The 16,054-nt window shown below is 40.5% G+C and overlaps 1 protein-coding gene and 1 long non-coding RNA gene across 2 annotated transcripts in view; one reads left to right on the top strand and one right to left on the bottom strand.

The window, feature by feature from the left end:
• The window catches only part of AFAP1L1 (actin filament associated protein 1 like 1), a 79,312-nt gene extending 64,868 nt beyond the window's left edge, over positions 1 to 14,444 (top strand). Inside the window, exons 10-19 of the mRNA XM_032211327.1 lie at positions 103 to 196; positions 1,599 to 1,751; positions 2,509 to 2,720; positions 3,151 to 3,296; positions 5,045 to 5,123; positions 5,371 to 5,482; positions 6,273 to 6,437; positions 9,029 to 9,207; positions 11,321 to 11,449; positions 12,878 to 14,444. Coding sequence (XP_032067218.1) covers positions 103 to 196; positions 1,599 to 1,751; positions 2,509 to 2,720; positions 3,151 to 3,296; positions 5,045 to 5,123; positions 5,371 to 5,482; positions 6,273 to 6,437; positions 9,029 to 9,207; positions 11,321 to 11,449; positions 12,878 to 12,901 — 1,293 coding nt within the window. The 3' untranslated portion in view covers positions 12,902 to 14,444. The remainder of the gene's footprint in view (positions 1 to 102; positions 197 to 1,598; positions 1,752 to 2,508; positions 2,721 to 3,150; positions 3,297 to 5,044; positions 5,124 to 5,370; positions 5,483 to 6,272; positions 6,438 to 9,028; positions 9,208 to 11,320; positions 11,450 to 12,877) is intronic.
• On the bottom strand, positions 9,311 to 12,888 carry LOC116504356. Its single transcript, XR_004254799.1, has 3 exons — positions 11,944 to 12,888; positions 11,311 to 11,414; positions 9,311 to 9,487 (listed from the first exon to the last, which is right to left on the bottom strand). It is a non-coding gene; the product is annotated as an uncharacterized LOC116504356 (long non-coding RNA).
• Positions 14,445 to 16,054: the final 1,610 nt, after the last annotated feature.

The raw sequence follows: 16,054 nt of genomic DNA, 5'->3' as shown, positions 1-16,054 counted from the left end.
AGGCAATTAATCTATAAGTATTTTGAGCCTGGAGAGGAAGCCCTGGGGGGGGGGGGAGTGAAATAATGACAACGCACTGAATGTATGTTCTTCTTTGACCAGAGGTCATCTCAGGATAAACATACTTCTGACTCTGACAGCATAGCAACAACAGAAAATAGTTCTTCTCTGCCCCAAAGGGAGAGCCACGAACAAGGTGAGTCTGATATTTTCCCACTTTATAAGAGGGGAGAAAAGGCTGAGAATTAGAGCACATAAACTATAGGACTTAGTATAGTCACTAATACTGGTGATATTACCTAGTTTGGGTAATGAAATATCTGCAAGAAGGTCAGAAGTACCAAAGTCAGAAGTACCAAGGACTCCTCATGTCAACTCTGAACTAAGGTACAGGTGGGCGGGTGGGCCCTCCGGAGCACCGTAGCGGAACAGTGCAGGCACCAGTACTCCCGTACCGGGGTGTACCGCCTGCAACCCATCACTGGTTTTGCTGAGAAAAAGGAATATAAGGAAAATAAAGGAAAGGAATCACACAGAAATCCAAGTAGAAGCAGTGCAGTCTTATACCTATTTTGAAAATTATCTGTGGCAAAGGTGCTAAAATGACCTAAGCTTAAAGGATATATACAAAACAGATGTTTTTGTAAATGGCTTCCTGCCAAACAATTGCTAGTCATCCTTTAAGAAGCCTCATTTTTCTGTAGTCCCTTATCTTGTTCCCACTCATCTATTTATATCACCTAATAAAATAACTTTTCCTAAAATTTATCTTTTATCACCCTTCAATGAAGCACATCATGAAACTATCACCAACTTATAAATTTGTAGTTTTACATGCATCTTTAACAATCTAGATAACACCAGTCCATACCATCTAACATACATTTTATGCCTTTTGTCCCTAATTACACCTACACACTTTTACTTCCATCAGCTCAGCTGTGCAAAATCCAACACCTTCATCCAGATCTATTAGACTTTTCATTATTTTTATTATTATTTTCATTTGACAAATATACAATGTACATGCGGCTATCTTGCAACATCCTCTTGCCCATTTTCACATAGAAGATAAAATAAAGCATATACATTTTTAAAAGATAGAAGTTGAAAACAAGATTATTTTTTAAAATAGAAAAACAATGAAGAGGCAAAAGGACGTGATCTTCCGGAATACTATTTATTTTATAAATGCCGAGATATTCTCTAGATAACTGTTCTGATCCCCCTCCTCTGTCCAGTAACGAAAGCCGAGACAAGCGTAAAATGGAATGTCTTTTAATAACAACTCACAGGTGGTTTCTAGATCACTCTCTCTTGTCTCCTCCCCACTGATCCAAGGCCCAGGCGCCACCTGGTGGCCAACCAGTCTCTCTGCGCCCTGCTCGGAGTCGGAACCCTGTCCAGGGTCCTCCACATCCTCCAGGGCCAACTCATAGGGCCCCTCGCTGTCGGAGTCTGGTGGCAGCTCCAACGGCTCCTGCTGAGCCACAACAGATAACTATGGAAGATGGGAGGAAAACCTTTAATCTATTCATGATTTTTTTGCTGGCTCAGATAAGTCACATGCAAACTTCATGTTCTGTTCCTTCTCCAAGGGAAAAGCAAAAGAAGTGGCTTAGCTGAACTCAAGGGCTCTGTGAGTAGAGCTGCTGGGAGGAAAATAACCAGGATAATCAGCTTCTCAAAGAAAAAGCCTTCCCCTGAAGATACCCAAACATCCTCTACAGAAGAAGACATCCCTTGCTGTGGTTTGTATTAGGACATGAGTAGGAGCACATTTAAGAGGAAATCAGTCACTGGGGGTAACCTGGGGGAGAGGGTAGGGGTTAGGGATAGGAATGCTTGCTCAGCTGTTTCCTTGCATTGCAAATAGATAATAAAAGTGACACATAAATGCATGCTCATTTCTTCATGAAGTTTCAAAGGGAAATCCAGCACATAGTAATCTTGGTTCTTATAATAATCTCATGCATCCCTGGGATAATTCCCTCCCCCCCACCCCCTTTCCATTTTTCTAAAACAATGAAAATTATTTTGCAAGACCGTACATATTCTGATTTGTTCAATCCAAGGGTCTTACAAAACTTACTTACTGTACTTTAAAATGTACAGCAAATCGTTTAGAGCAAAGATGATGCTATTTTAAATTCATGCTGTGTGTGTGTGTGTGAGAGAGAGAAAAATAGAGACATGTACTCAGCAAAAAAAATATCTCATTATAATAATGCTGGGAAGGAGAAATTTGTAACCATCCAGATGTTATTTAACTCCAAGTGTCCAACTCCAGTATTAAAAGTCAATTACATCTGGAAAACTTCAGGTTTCCTCTCCTTTAGTCTGAAGTAATTTTGGATTTGGGAACCAACTGCATCATATCTAACTGCAACATTTTCTGATTGCCTAGGAAACAATCTCTGGAACTTTTAATCTCTCTCTCTCTCTCTCTCTCTCTCTCTCATGATGGTAATTGCATTAATGCTGATCTTCTTTCATACTTCCTGGCAGGCTACTTGCATGTTCTTGTTAACCAGTGTTGGAAGGAACGTTGGTGTCGTTTAAAAGGCAACATGCTTTATTTCCATAAGGACCGCACAGATTTAAGGACCCATGTAAATGCCATTGTCCTGCGGGGATGTGAGGTGGCACCAGGACTGGGCCCCAAGCATCCCTTTGCTTTTCGTATCCTTCGCAATGGACAAGAAGTATCTGCCTTAGAGGTAAAGGAGCTTTTAGTTTTCTTAAAAGAATAAGAATGCTTTTATTTAGACCTCTACACATGTACATTTAGGAGTGATTTTTCACTGTGTAGGTTCAGTGTTTCCATATCCTGTAATCCGCCATAATTTATCTTCATTATGATTTCTTGAATAAGCTACAACACACGGCCACATTGCTCTAATTCATAACCCATTATTTCTAGAGCACAGTAGTTGAATTCACACAATATACTAAACCAAAATGATTTAGCACGCTATTGAATCTATTCACTCATCCAGTAGAAAGAAATGGAGATGATCTTTATTTGATTAGATAGTCCTGCTGTAAAGTTATATTTTTATCTTACTTACTTGCAGGAAAAAAATGTTCCCTGTTGCTTCCTAGAGAAATATTTATGATTTTACTTTTGTATATCATCTACTCATTTAGGCAAACAGCTATGAAGATCTGGGACGTTGGCTTGGATTGCTGCTGGTTGAAACTGGTTCCCAGACCACTCCAGAGACCTTGCATTACGATTATGTAGATGTTGAGAAAATAGCCAACATCATCAATGCTGTGAGACACTCTTATATGTAAGAGCTCCTCTTACTGATATGTTTGTGACATAGCTAGGTTGACAAGGGGTTCTGTGTCTGCCTCTGCAGATTGCTTCCATACTTTCTCCTGGTCAGTGACAATAATACATTTTCTGATATTTCTTAAAACTTTTTTGAATCTAAGTGGCAAATGGATAAGCATGGAATATAGAGGTGCCTTTTAGACTACAAAAATAGCAATGAGAAGATGCCAATCTAACGGTATCTACTGCTGAGTTCTTTTCTCTCTTCAATCAACAGATTATTCTAGTGTGACATTTGATGTTACCTGTGCCAGTTTCTGTCATGTCCCTCTTCCTAGTCAGTACTCATCACTTGATGTTCATTCATAGTAAGGAGTGCCTAGCAGATATTAGATTGCCTTGAGGCTGCCCTTGGGCAGTGTTGGAATTGAGGGGATGGGATAGGGAATGTTGCTTAAGCATTGCTAAAACGAATGACATAAGCCAATCTTACTCATGGGCTTGAGATATAATGAATGCAATGTCATGGGGACATGATACAAGAGATTTGCTAGGTGACTTGTGACAGGGTTAGTGGAGACAAAGCCTAACACAGATAACTCTTATATTCATGATAGTTGGCTTATTCTTTGACTCTTAAAAGTAAGCTACAAAGCTACATTGCCCCCCCAAAAATTGGAACTGTCTGCATCTAGAAAGAAAAAAAAGGTATAATACTCTCTAATGTGAGAAATATATATAGTCTTCAGTGTATACCCACTCATTTAATAACCATTCAAAATTATTGCAGTCTAGGAAAGAGTGCTTTATGGTCCATAAAACATATAAAACATTAAACTATCCCCCTACATCTCCCCGCAGTAATGTGCCTGCATGTCAGGCACTGGCAACTAACTTGCATATAGGAACTGTTGCCTGTGTCCAATGATGATGTGATTACCATTTCCAGTCTTATCTGCTGGCTTCCCCAGAAAAGCAGTGGGGAAACCCACAGGGAAGGCTGCAAGTGGAGATTCAGAAGAGAGGGAAAATCCTTCAGCAGATTGTAGGAACAGAGCTAAAATTTTCAGGATTACAATTCTATTCCTGTAGCTGCTCCCCGCTCCCTTCCAAAGGATTTTCCTTCTGTGAAAGGATGGGAGGGTAAATGCTTTAGTGTTTTACAGAAATATTTGAGAGCGTAAGAGATGGGAGTTTCTGGGAGGATTTCAGCTCTGTGAGAGCTGAGGTTCTCTCGGTAAGCTGCTCTTTAGCTGTGTTTTGACTTAGTTTGATGTAGCAAGTCCTTATGCAACAGCAAGCCCAGATTGTCATAGGGACAGGTATCCCAAGGGATCCTCTCTCTATTTTGGATGCGCACTTGACATATTTTATATATTTCTGTCCTCCAGAAATGCTGGATTGCAGCTTGTAACAATTCCAGTCCCATAAACAACCATTACAAGGATTCAACCTTGATGCAGCTAAAAAGTCTGGATAAAGGAAATCTGCATGATATTTTATGTGATACATCCTCAAGAATCAAAGGCTAATTATCTCCTCCTATTTTTTGAGTTTTCCAGTTTTTAAAAGGCATGTTCTCTCCTGCCTTACCAAAAACACTAGCTTTGGCTAAATACAGTAAGATGAGGTGACATTTGTCATGGATTTCCAGAAGTGTTTAGATTCAGTTAATCTGGAGAAAAAAGCCTTATCATCTTTGCTTATTAAATACTTGCTTAGAAAATTAAAACTGTTTTTAATCTATATCTTCTTCTTCAGATGGGCCAGCTCCTCTCTTGAGAACCAAACAGAGCTAACCCGTGTGTTATATGATGAAGTCCCCTACGAGAAGGTGGAGGTAGCAAAAATATTATCCTTTTTTCTTTCTTTTTTAAAAAATTCCTTGACATCACTATTCTTCTAGCTTGCATGTGACCCTCCCTTTCCAGTTGCTTGGCAACTTGTGGAGAACTGTTTCTAGGCAGAAATAGTAGGATAAGCTGTTTCCACAGTCTAGGATAAAACTGGATTTCTTACTGATACCTCCTTGGTAATGCTCTTCATGACATCACAGTTGTTTTTGCTCTCCTGTTTCCTTCGTGCAGTCAGAAAAATCAGGGTGGCCATCAGGATCCCAGGTGAAGCGCCATGGCTCTTCTTGCAGTGAGAAATCACGTCGTATAGATCCACAAGTTAAAGTCAAGCGTCATGCATCAAGTAGGTTGGATGGGGTTCATCTGTCATATATTTGTCATAATGCTATGGATCAACCAACTAAGAAAGAGGGAATGGGGGGCGGGGAGGGATTCATCAGGAACTCCCATTCCTAAAAAATAAAAATCCAGCTGCATAGCACAACATATCGAAGCACAGAACTCATTCCTTGTTTGATGTTTCTGCTTTTGTCATAATTGCATATGATTTGCACGCCACTTCTTAAAGATCAAGGATTTACTCATATCATAATGCAAGAATCCCAATCTGTTGCCTGGGCAACATCCTTATAAACTTAAGCTAATACTGTATTTTCCCTTTTATACTATCCCATTCTTGGGAGACAGCCTTGAAATGGCAGGGTGTGAATGAGAGTCTTAATTTTCTGTTTGCAATTTCCTACCATGCTGTAAGAATGCCCACCTTGGATTCCTGTGCTGCAATATAAATCCTCTGAAATTTGGCCTATGAGAACGGTGCTGTCCAGACGTCCTGCCACAGACATTTCCCTAATAGCTATAAATCATTTTACCAAGGATGCTAGGTTGTGCTACAGTTGTGACAGGCTCATTAATAATTCATTTATCCAGTGTTAGAAATATCAATAATAAGCAATTTCTGGAAAACAATAAGGCAACTATATTGGAGTACAGGATGACATCTTGGTTTGAGTTTTAAATGGAGAATCATGTCGCTTTGAGTTTGGTCAGCCTCATTCGCTTTCTTTGCTGCTAAAAAAGAGCTCCCCTCAAGAACCTGTATGTTGTGTGTGTGTGTGTGTGTGTTTGTGCAGATGCCAATAATTACAAATATGGAAAGAACCGGGCTGAGGAAGACGCTCGGAGATTCCTAACAGAGAAAGATAAGCTGGAAAAGGAGAAGACGTCCATTAGAAATGAGCTTATTGAGCTGCGTAAGGAAAAGCGGGAACTACGAGAGGCCATGAAGAACAAATCAGGTACAGTCCTGCTTCAAGGCGAGGGCAGTGGGGCAGTGCCTTTTCTATTTTCCACCTTATAAAAGCTGATATTTCAAAAATCAAAGTTCAGAAAGTTTATGGAGATGGGTTTTTTTGTTCAATATGTAATAGAAGAAGAGGCTCTACATCAGAGGTGGGTTTCAGGCGGTTTGCGGCGGTCCCCGCAAACCAGTTGGTCGGCGAACCCGGAAGTAAGTAACTTCCAGGAACGCCGAAGGGTCCACCCGCCCGCCCGCGTTTCTTACCCGGTTTTGACGAGTTCTGCGCTTCCACGCATGCGTAGGACGCATACAGCGCCTGCGCAATCCTCCAGGAGCAGCTGGAGCATCGCACAGACGCTAGTACGCATGCGTGCACTGCGCGCGTGCACAAGGACACCGCCAGTCCCGTTCCAATCGAACCGGTTGGAACGGGGCCAGAAATCCACCCCTGCTCTACATCTAAGTCTTCTCCCCTGGCTTCAGGGAGATTTTCTTCATTATCAGTTTGGCAGACATTTCTGTTTGAAACTGTGCAGCACATATATATTTCAAAGTGGCACCCCACCTGCTAGGATCTCCCCAAAACCACCTGTGCTCTTTGCCTCCCTGATTCTGAGAGATCAGTGAGTTAGACTCGCTATGAGAGTCTATTGATAAAGAAGAAACGGTGTCAGGTGATTCCTACAAAAGATTACAGGTAGTCCTTACTATCATTTCTTCAACAACCATTCAAAGTTATGACAGGGACTTACAATGGCCCCTCCAGAGTTCCAGGTATTATGACATCCCTGCGGTCCTAACGTTGCGATTTCTGATGTTGTCTGCTGGCTTCCCACAAGCAAAGTCAATGGGAAAGCCAGCAGGAAGTTGAAAATCATGTAAGGTCCTTACTTAGCTAACCTAACAATGGCTAACCAAGACTAAGCAATGCAGTCATGTGATATCATCAGTGAGTTCCCAATCCCTTCAGAACCTGAGGTCTACCTGTACCTCCACATTTTTCAAAGGTAGACCATGCTGTTAGGCTTTGCATCTTGTTCCTTCCCATTTAATGCTAGATATATTGTTAATATCTCTTCAGTTTGCCAAATCCACACAGCTTCAAATTGATCACTGAAAGATTCCTGCCTTCCAGAAATGAAAGCTCAGGTGCTCCACCTACTGGAAAAAACATGCTTTCCATTTAAAAATATCAACACAATTATGGTATGTGAAAGCTTGGAAGGTAGAGGACAGTGTATGTTGTCTTCGACTTACGACTTCAATTGAGCCCCAAATTTCTGTTTCTCAACAACACATTTGTTAAGTGAATATTGCCCCATGATACCACCTTTCTTGTCACAGTTGTTAAGTGAATCACTGTAATTGTTAAGTTAGTAACATAATTGTTAAGTGAACCTGGCTTCTCCATGTGGATCCCTCCCCCCCCCCCAGGTCACAAAAGGTGATCACATGACCCTGGGACATTGCAGTCGTCATAAATATGAGTCAGTTGCCAAGCGTCTGAATTTTGATCATTCGACCATGGGGATGCTGCAATGGTTGTAAGTGTGAAAAATAGTCATGAGTCACTTTTTTTCAGTGCTGTTGTAACTTCAGTCACTAAATGAACGGTTAAGTCGAGGATTACCTCTACCTTAGTTCTTTCCAGGGTGCTTCTATGCCAGTATATAACCATAATTTCTCAGCCTAATATTCGGTATCAGCCTAGAGCAGAGAAAATAACCATGCAATCTTTTATTTTATTTTATATATAAAATTTAATGTGTGTGTGTGTGTATTCGTGTGTACACATGTAAAAGATTGCATGGTTATTTTCACTGCTCTAGGCTGATACTGAAATGATCACAGATCTTGTCACAAAATTAGGAATAAAAGACATCCATAAATATTTCTCATCCAGTACAGTGAGAAGGTGAAGAAACAAAATATACCGCCTATATTCACTATAAGCACACACACTGAACATCTTTTTAAAAAGCTATCATAAAATGAACAACAAGTAGGTTAAAGGTGGAGAAATAACTCCAGGAAAATAAAACCATAAAATATTTTCCTAGAACAAAAAGTATAAACAATCAACAAAGTTATTAATCGTCCATTTGTTCAGCTCTTATTATCAATGTGACAAGAATATATTTCATTTTTATTTCCATGTACTATTAGTCTTCTTTAGCAATCACTTTTATTCTCTCTCGCTTCTTCTAAATTTAAAACCATATGTGGTATTTCTGGGCTCACCCAAGAAGCAAGATATTAAATGGAAAGTCTAGCCCAGTATTCTGCTGGGCCCAGGAAATTCAGAGCTAAAAATTAAATGGAGTAGATTTATCCTCAGAGAAATGGGGAAGAATTTTGACCACTTATATTCTACCCTCAAAATAGACCATTTCTTTACATAACACTGTTGCGTGTTACTCTTGAACTTTGTTCGGTTCACTGGAGAACCATTTTGGAAAGACATATGAACTCTAGAATCTGCATAGTTTCATTAGTTTCATTTAGATTTTGCTTCATGTAAGTTACCCTGTGGTAAGATGTACAGCAAACAAATGTAATAATACATAAACATTTCTGTGTTGGTAACAGGGAAAGACTTGAAGGAGCTGGAACAGCGTGTTGCAGCCTTAGAGGAGCAGTGCAAAGCAAATGAGGCAAGACGGGTAGACCTAGAAATCAAGCTGACAGAAGTGAAAGACCAGTTGAAGCAGTCACTAGCAGGAGGGCCAGCTCTGGGTCTAACTGTAAACACCAAGACTGAAAACAAGGTAAAGAAATAGCTGTTTGCTTTTCCAACCTCATATTACAGCCATTTCAATATGATAAGTAACCTATGTAAGGACAGAACAAAAATGATGACAGTCATGAAAATCCTACAACTGTTTATTTTGCTGGGGGCAACTATTTGAAATATCATGCATTCTTGTGTCATTTTCTCTGTTGAAATAAATCCATTGTATCCAACCTCATAATTGAATATTCAACTTGCACTTATTGTGCATCAATAAAACCAAAGTGCCTTTAGGTTCTGCGTGCCCAGTCTTTCCACTGAAAGAGAAACAAAAGGCATGGTGTTAATTTATAAATGTGAATAACTCTATTTTGCATCATTTCCTACATTACATAGCAGTAAATGTACAGTTTACTTTGCTATTTTACTGAATATTATTTAATTGACAAGTTTCTGCTGTAAGCACCCGCCTTTGTTAGACTTGTTTATTACAGCACGCTTAGTGAGTGGCATTGCAAGAAGTTTGAAGAAGACATAGTGTACGTGTGGGTCTTCTCTTGTCTCTTCAAACACTGTCCAAAAATATTGTAAAGTGATATTGCCCTCTGAACTTTCAGGAGGTACAACATCTTAACAGAATAACAGAGTTGGAAGAGACCTTGGAGGTCTTCTAGTCCAGCACCCTGCTCAGGCAGGAAATCCTATACCATTTCAGACAAATGGTTGTCCAATCTCTTTTTTAAAAGTTCCAGTGTTGGAGCATTCACAACATATGGAGGCAAGGTTTCCCACTGATTAGTGTTCTAATTGTCAGGAAATTTCTCCTTATTCTAGGTTGATTCTCTCCTTGATTAGTTTCCACCCATTGCTTCTTGTCCTGCCTTCAGGTGCCTTAGAGAATAGGTTGACTACTCTTCTTTGTGGCAACCTCTGAGATATTGGAACACTGCTATCAAGTCACCCCTAGTCCTTCTTTTCATTAAACTAGACATGCAAGACATAAACTAGACATCTTGGATGAATCTTATTTTCTCAGGCATCTCTCTGGAAGAGAGATGTTAGCTGGCCCTTGGGGAAGCAAAAAGAAACCACAATAATTGAAATTAGAGATATCATTTTGGGGTGCCTATAGAGAGGGAAGCCAAGATATTCCATGATGGAAAGGCATCCAAGAAAGTGCTACAGGCTTGTTAGAAGAGCAAACATGGGACAAGATACGAAGACATACTTCAGTATCATAGAGATAATGATTGCACAAAGAGTGAAAATTATTCTTTTCATTTCACTCTTTTATTTGTATCAGAGAAAGAGAGTATCAGAGGGTACCCTTTTCTCCACGATTGGTGGAGACAGCAGTCACGTAGGGTTCACTCTGTCCAGTAACCAATAGGTCAGAGTCTACAGATTATAAAGCCTTCCTCCTTGCTGCTCTTCCCCAGTTTTTAGACTCAGTCAGTTTTGGGCTGGACGTGTAGTTGTATTTCTCTGATTATATTGTTCTTTCTTACTAATTGGCTATTTCTAAAACTTTCATATTTCAACCCCTGCCATTCTTAAGATCTTGCAGGCAATAATGACCATAGACTACTAAATATAAAACACATAATAATTGTAAAATCGTAACAGCTGATTAATGGTATTCATTTAATAAGTTTTTGCATGATATGGGGGCAAAGTTTTTTTCTGATGTTGAAAAAGATTTTAAAAAGCAGGTGTCAGACAAACCTCTCTAAGGAGCCATTCCAAAGATAGCTTAACCTAATACATCCTAATTGAGAAGACTGTCCCTACTCACCAGGCCTTAAAAGATAGAGGCAGCTTTTGTCACTGGCCAATTTATGTTGGAGAAGATTATTCTTTCCATTTCTAATTTTCTTCACAGAGATAAAACAGTGTCTAGCGAGTAACTCCTTGGAATAATAAGCATCTGTCTTCTTCCAGTCTTCAACAAAGTTTGCCAAATATTTTGAAATTAAAACATTCTGACCCTGAACATTCCCCAGGGATCAGAACAGCCTGGTTGGCTCTCTTCCAGTTTGGAACAAGCTGTTCCAAGGTCATCGTGGCATTCCAGGATTGGAACATTTTGACTTTGAAATGGCACACCTATATGGTCGTAACTATCTCTCATATTGCTTACCTTTTTACAGGACACGGTTACCCAGCCAAATGGAAGTCCTCCAGACCATTTGGTCCCAGTTAACTGTGCATCAGAAATGAGGAAGCGAAGCCCCTCTCTCCTTCCTGCCAACAAAGGGACTGTGTTGCAGAAAGCAAAGGTATGGGGTCCATCTTCATACAAGAATTTCAGCCCTTTCCTTCTCCAAAAATTGCAAAGTCCTTCTATTATGTCCTTTCATATAACCTATTGCTTCCAGCTAGTTTATAAATAGCCTCATGCAGATACCTATTCTGCTGCCCCTATCTCACTACTGCCCTGAATCTATTGGGAAATGGGCAAGGGTGGGATTCAAATGTTTTTACTATCTATTCTGTGGGCATGGCGTCGCTTGGTGGGCGTGGCTTGATGGGCATGGCAGGGGAAGGATACTGTAAAATCTCCATTCCCATCCCACTCCAGGAGAAGGTTACTGCAAAATCCCCATTCCCTCCTGATCAGCTGGGACTCAGGAGGCAGAGAATAGATGGGGGTGGGGCCAGTCAGAGATGGTTTTTACCAGTTCTCCAAACTACTCAAAATTTCCACTACTGGTTCTCCAGAACCTGCTGAATACCTCCTCTGGAAATGAGTACATAAAATGGCTTCCCCCACCTTCTTTCTTTTTCAAGATGAGTTTTCCAAATTGCCTCCAGAAATGCTGGCCATAGTTAGTAGTAGAGAATTTAGATAAGGGACCAAGATCAACTTTCCTCCAGCCATGTTAAGTGAGTTATGTCTGTGAAAGAGATTGGAGAGTAGGTGTGCAAGGTGCCCTCTTGTTTTCCACCACACCAAAAAATAGCCGGTCCTAGGTTTGGGTCTAGAGGGGCTAAGTGGGATGGTGTCTCTTAATTTCCTTCAGCTGCTATCAATGTTTCTGATTTAATAGTCTCAGAATGATTCCAACAAGCAAGTTATTCTACCACCAAATATTTCAGCCTAGTTATAAACCTGCTTATTGGTTGTAGTCAAAGCCCTTAACACCATTGTCTCAGGCAACTGTTGCTAGGGGATTGGAAAAAAGACAGCTGGGTTGGCCAACTTGCCTTCTTTTGAAATGAAATTCAGATGCTGGTCCTATCAGCTCTACACATCAAATGGAAGGATGCCGTCTTGCCTTTTGCCCATAGTGCAACAAAGTGAGGGCCAATCCTGTCAGAGATTGCTGACTTTTTGTGGCAAGGCAAAAACATACAATCTCTTTATGGTGGTTATGACATTTCTGTAATAGGAAACAGATAGTAAATGTTTGATCACAAATTTTGATGAGGATGTTGTTGGTGATAAAGCAAGTTACAAAACTCTCTAAAGAACTCCTCAGCAGCATCCAAAGTATATTTGAAAAGCGACATTTATCCTAGGTATGTAACTGTGCCTCACTAAATTTTGCCTCCTTTATGAAAGTTCAGCTAGACCCAAGATATCTACTCTACTCTGGCTTCAGGACTCAATTTCCTCATTCCTTTCTTCAAGTTATTCAAGCATGGATATCTCCTTTGTAACTTAGTGGCTCACAATGTTGTTCCCCCCCCCTTTTTTTTTCTAGGAATGGGAAATGAAGAAAACATAAAGGATCTCTGGGCCTTCATCCCTGAGGTGAACTCCTCTCAGATACAGGGACACTCTTGAGAAAGGCTAAAGCACCACAAAAGTCTTTCACCCTGCAAAGAGTTTGCAGGATACTGAGGAACTTGGTTCCTCCACAGCGAGAGCAGCCAACTTCCACTAAATGAAGGATTAACAAGCAGAAGAGCTTTTGAAAACCGACATGGGTAACAGGGAGGGAGGGGACATTGGGAAGCAGGGTGGGGGAAGAGAAATCTTTTCAAGGATGTGTTTGTTGTGTGTGTGTCCTTAGAGTACTCTTTGTTGAGTGGCCTAAGAGGAGCAACTCAGTAGGTTGGCCTGCCAAGCATCTGGACTGATCCTTTTGCTCTTGGTAATAAAGCAACCAGAGAATAGATATTTTCATGATGGGGATGGTGGTGGTGGTGGTGAATTTGTTCGGAGATCCTCATTCAAAAAAGAAATAATCATCTAAAACCTTGGACAAATCTTGTTGCGACTTCTCTCACACGGGAAGCAGATGAACATCCCTCAGTGTTAGGAAATGAGGCATGACACGGAAGTGCCTTAATCAGTCCTCATGGAGGATATTATTTAAGCCCCTGATTCTATCAGCCTGATTCAAATCTCCTTTTTTTCTGCAAAACCACATCAGGGTAGCAACTGTTGAGTAATGAGGGTACAATAGAGTCCCAAAAGAGAAGACCTAGTGAGAATGATGTTTTTAACTCAGGACTGCCAGTTAGGAATATTCTCATAGTCTCTCTCTTTTTCTCTCAGGCTGCTATTTAAGATGTTTAATGTGTTAAATAAAATCAGTAATGGTTAGGAGGACATGGAAAATTTTCTGGGTTTGGTTTGGTTTGACCCAGGAGAGATTTTGTTATCCTGCCTCAATTATTTCTACAATCCCCCTTTCCATTTTTTTCTATATAATCCAATTTGTAATGAGAAAGAACAGTGAAGAAATTGATGGCTATAGCAAGAGAATCAGCTTCTGCAAATGTATATAAATTGCTCCAGAGCTATATCTTAAAAGGTGCTACCTCTGGTCAATGGGACTGCTGCTGAAGGACTTCCCCCATAAATCAGCCACTGGAACATGTTATGTTTGTTCATAATATAAGTTATCTTCTACTCCCATTTCTAAGAAAAATCCATCTTTTAGGCAGCAGTGGACAAGTTCATTTTACATTCCCTTTGCACTACATGGACGTTCAACTGCCTTCATAAGCATAAGGTCTGTGGTCAGTTTTAGGCTTACTAATTCCTGGAAGATGTGAAGAAAACTAAAACGAGCACAGCCTGAAGAGGAGACCTCAAGGAAAACACCAATCTATGTCTACAATTACCTTCTTATTGTGCTATTCCAGCAGACCAGAAGATATATTGGTTTGTCTTTCATTCACAAACATTAAGTGAATAGGTGCTTTTTTCTTTTTGGATGCATAGTGTGACATATCTTTGATTATTTAAGAACTATCTGCACTTTAACATCTGGATCCTCTGCTCCACTGTCTTTCAATAAAATATGATCTCTGTACAGAACAGTATGTATTCTTCAGTTTTTCTTCAAACCTTTAGGACAGTGTTGGGTTGCAAAACCATACACTGCATCAGTCTTCCCCAATTTTGTACTTTCCGGATCTATTTGATCATCTCTCTTAATTCGCCATAAGCCTTCTCGCTGGTCATGCTGGGAGATGCTTATGGGAGTAGGTCTAACATCTTTGAAGGCACTAAGTTTGAGAACACAAAACCAAAGCTACAGTTCCATCACAGATCCATCACTTAAAGCACGGCTGTAAAACTTGTGTCATGCGCTGGCCACACCGCCTACTTTAGTGAAGGGCGGGGAAGTTCCGATATGTCACATGACGCAGCCATGATGACACAAGTTGGCACCTCTGACTTAAAGCAAACTAAGTTTGGTGTCATGGGGAAAGTGCTGGCCTAGAAACCAGGAGATTGTGAGTTCTAGTCCTGCCTTACGCATGAAAGCCAGCGGAGTGACTTTGGGCCAATTACTCTCTCAGCATAACTTGCCCCATAGGGTTGTTGTTGTGGATAAAATAGGAAGGAGTATTAGGTATGATTGCTGTCTTGACTTACTTATAAAAGCAGGATAAAATCCAATTATCAATCAATCCCCACAGAGAAACTAATGAACATATGTTAATTATTTCCTTTTGGTTTTGGGACACAGAACAGCTGAAAACATTTGCACAATTATCTTGACTCAATTAGGCCATGTAATACTTGCTTTAAAATCCACTATCTATAATAAAGTTCCTTAGGGTCTAAAATTGAAGAAATATATTTTTAGAATGGCCCAAACTTACCACAGAACTATGATTATTCCTAGATTCACAAATAATAGTATTATCTGAGATTTTAGTGGTTTTTCAATGAACTTCATTATGCTCTCAATTCCAAATGGTTCTGAGCAGCTTACATTAAACAACAAAAAACATTAGAACAATTACAATAAAACTACAGGTATATTCCCATATGGCACCACTTGCTGTGCGTTGGTCAATGTTCATTGCTCCCAAATGCTTAAGAACCATGTCTTCAGTTATTTACCACAGGGATTCTGAACTGATAGAACGTATCTTTCGTGCTGGATTCAAAAGGAATCTAGGTTAAACATGCAGTAAATCAATGAAATTTCCAGACTTGCAATAAATTATATGTACAGCACCAGTATGGCAGTAAACATATAGATGGGTTTTTTTCCCCTTGGGGGAAAAATAGGCTTTTCATAAGAGACATGGTGTCACCCAAATACCTTGATAAGAGTGGATGCCTTTGAGAATTGGTCTACTATGAGTGTCAGCAACCCGTGGCTCCAGAGCTGCATACGGTTTTCACCCCTCTGCTCTAGCTCCCTATCAGGTGATCCCACTACTGGCTGGCCCCGCCCCTCACCCTCCCAGTCACTCCTCGCCTGGCCTGAGAAGGTAAGGGCGATGGCGGGGGATGGAGATTCGCTTCATATTTCAGAGCGGGAGCAAAGCATCCCTGTACTTGCTGGGTCTCGCGAGCACTTCTTTGGGCCCTTCTTGGTACTGTGTGCCCCTCGATCACTCTGAGAGACGCGAGACCTGCTCTCCGCCCTGAGATACTAGCCCGACTCAGCTGCAGCCACTGCTAT

This window comes from Thamnophis elegans, chromosome 2, assembly GCF_009769535.1.
Source record: "Thamnophis elegans isolate rThaEle1 chromosome 2, rThaEle1.pri, whole genome shotgun sequence".
Lineage (NCBI taxonomy): Eukaryota > Metazoa > Chordata > Lepidosauria > Squamata > Colubridae > Thamnophis > Thamnophis elegans.
The sequence above is the reverse complement of the archived record's forward strand: the minus strand, read 5'-3'. Positions and strand labels throughout refer to the sequence as shown.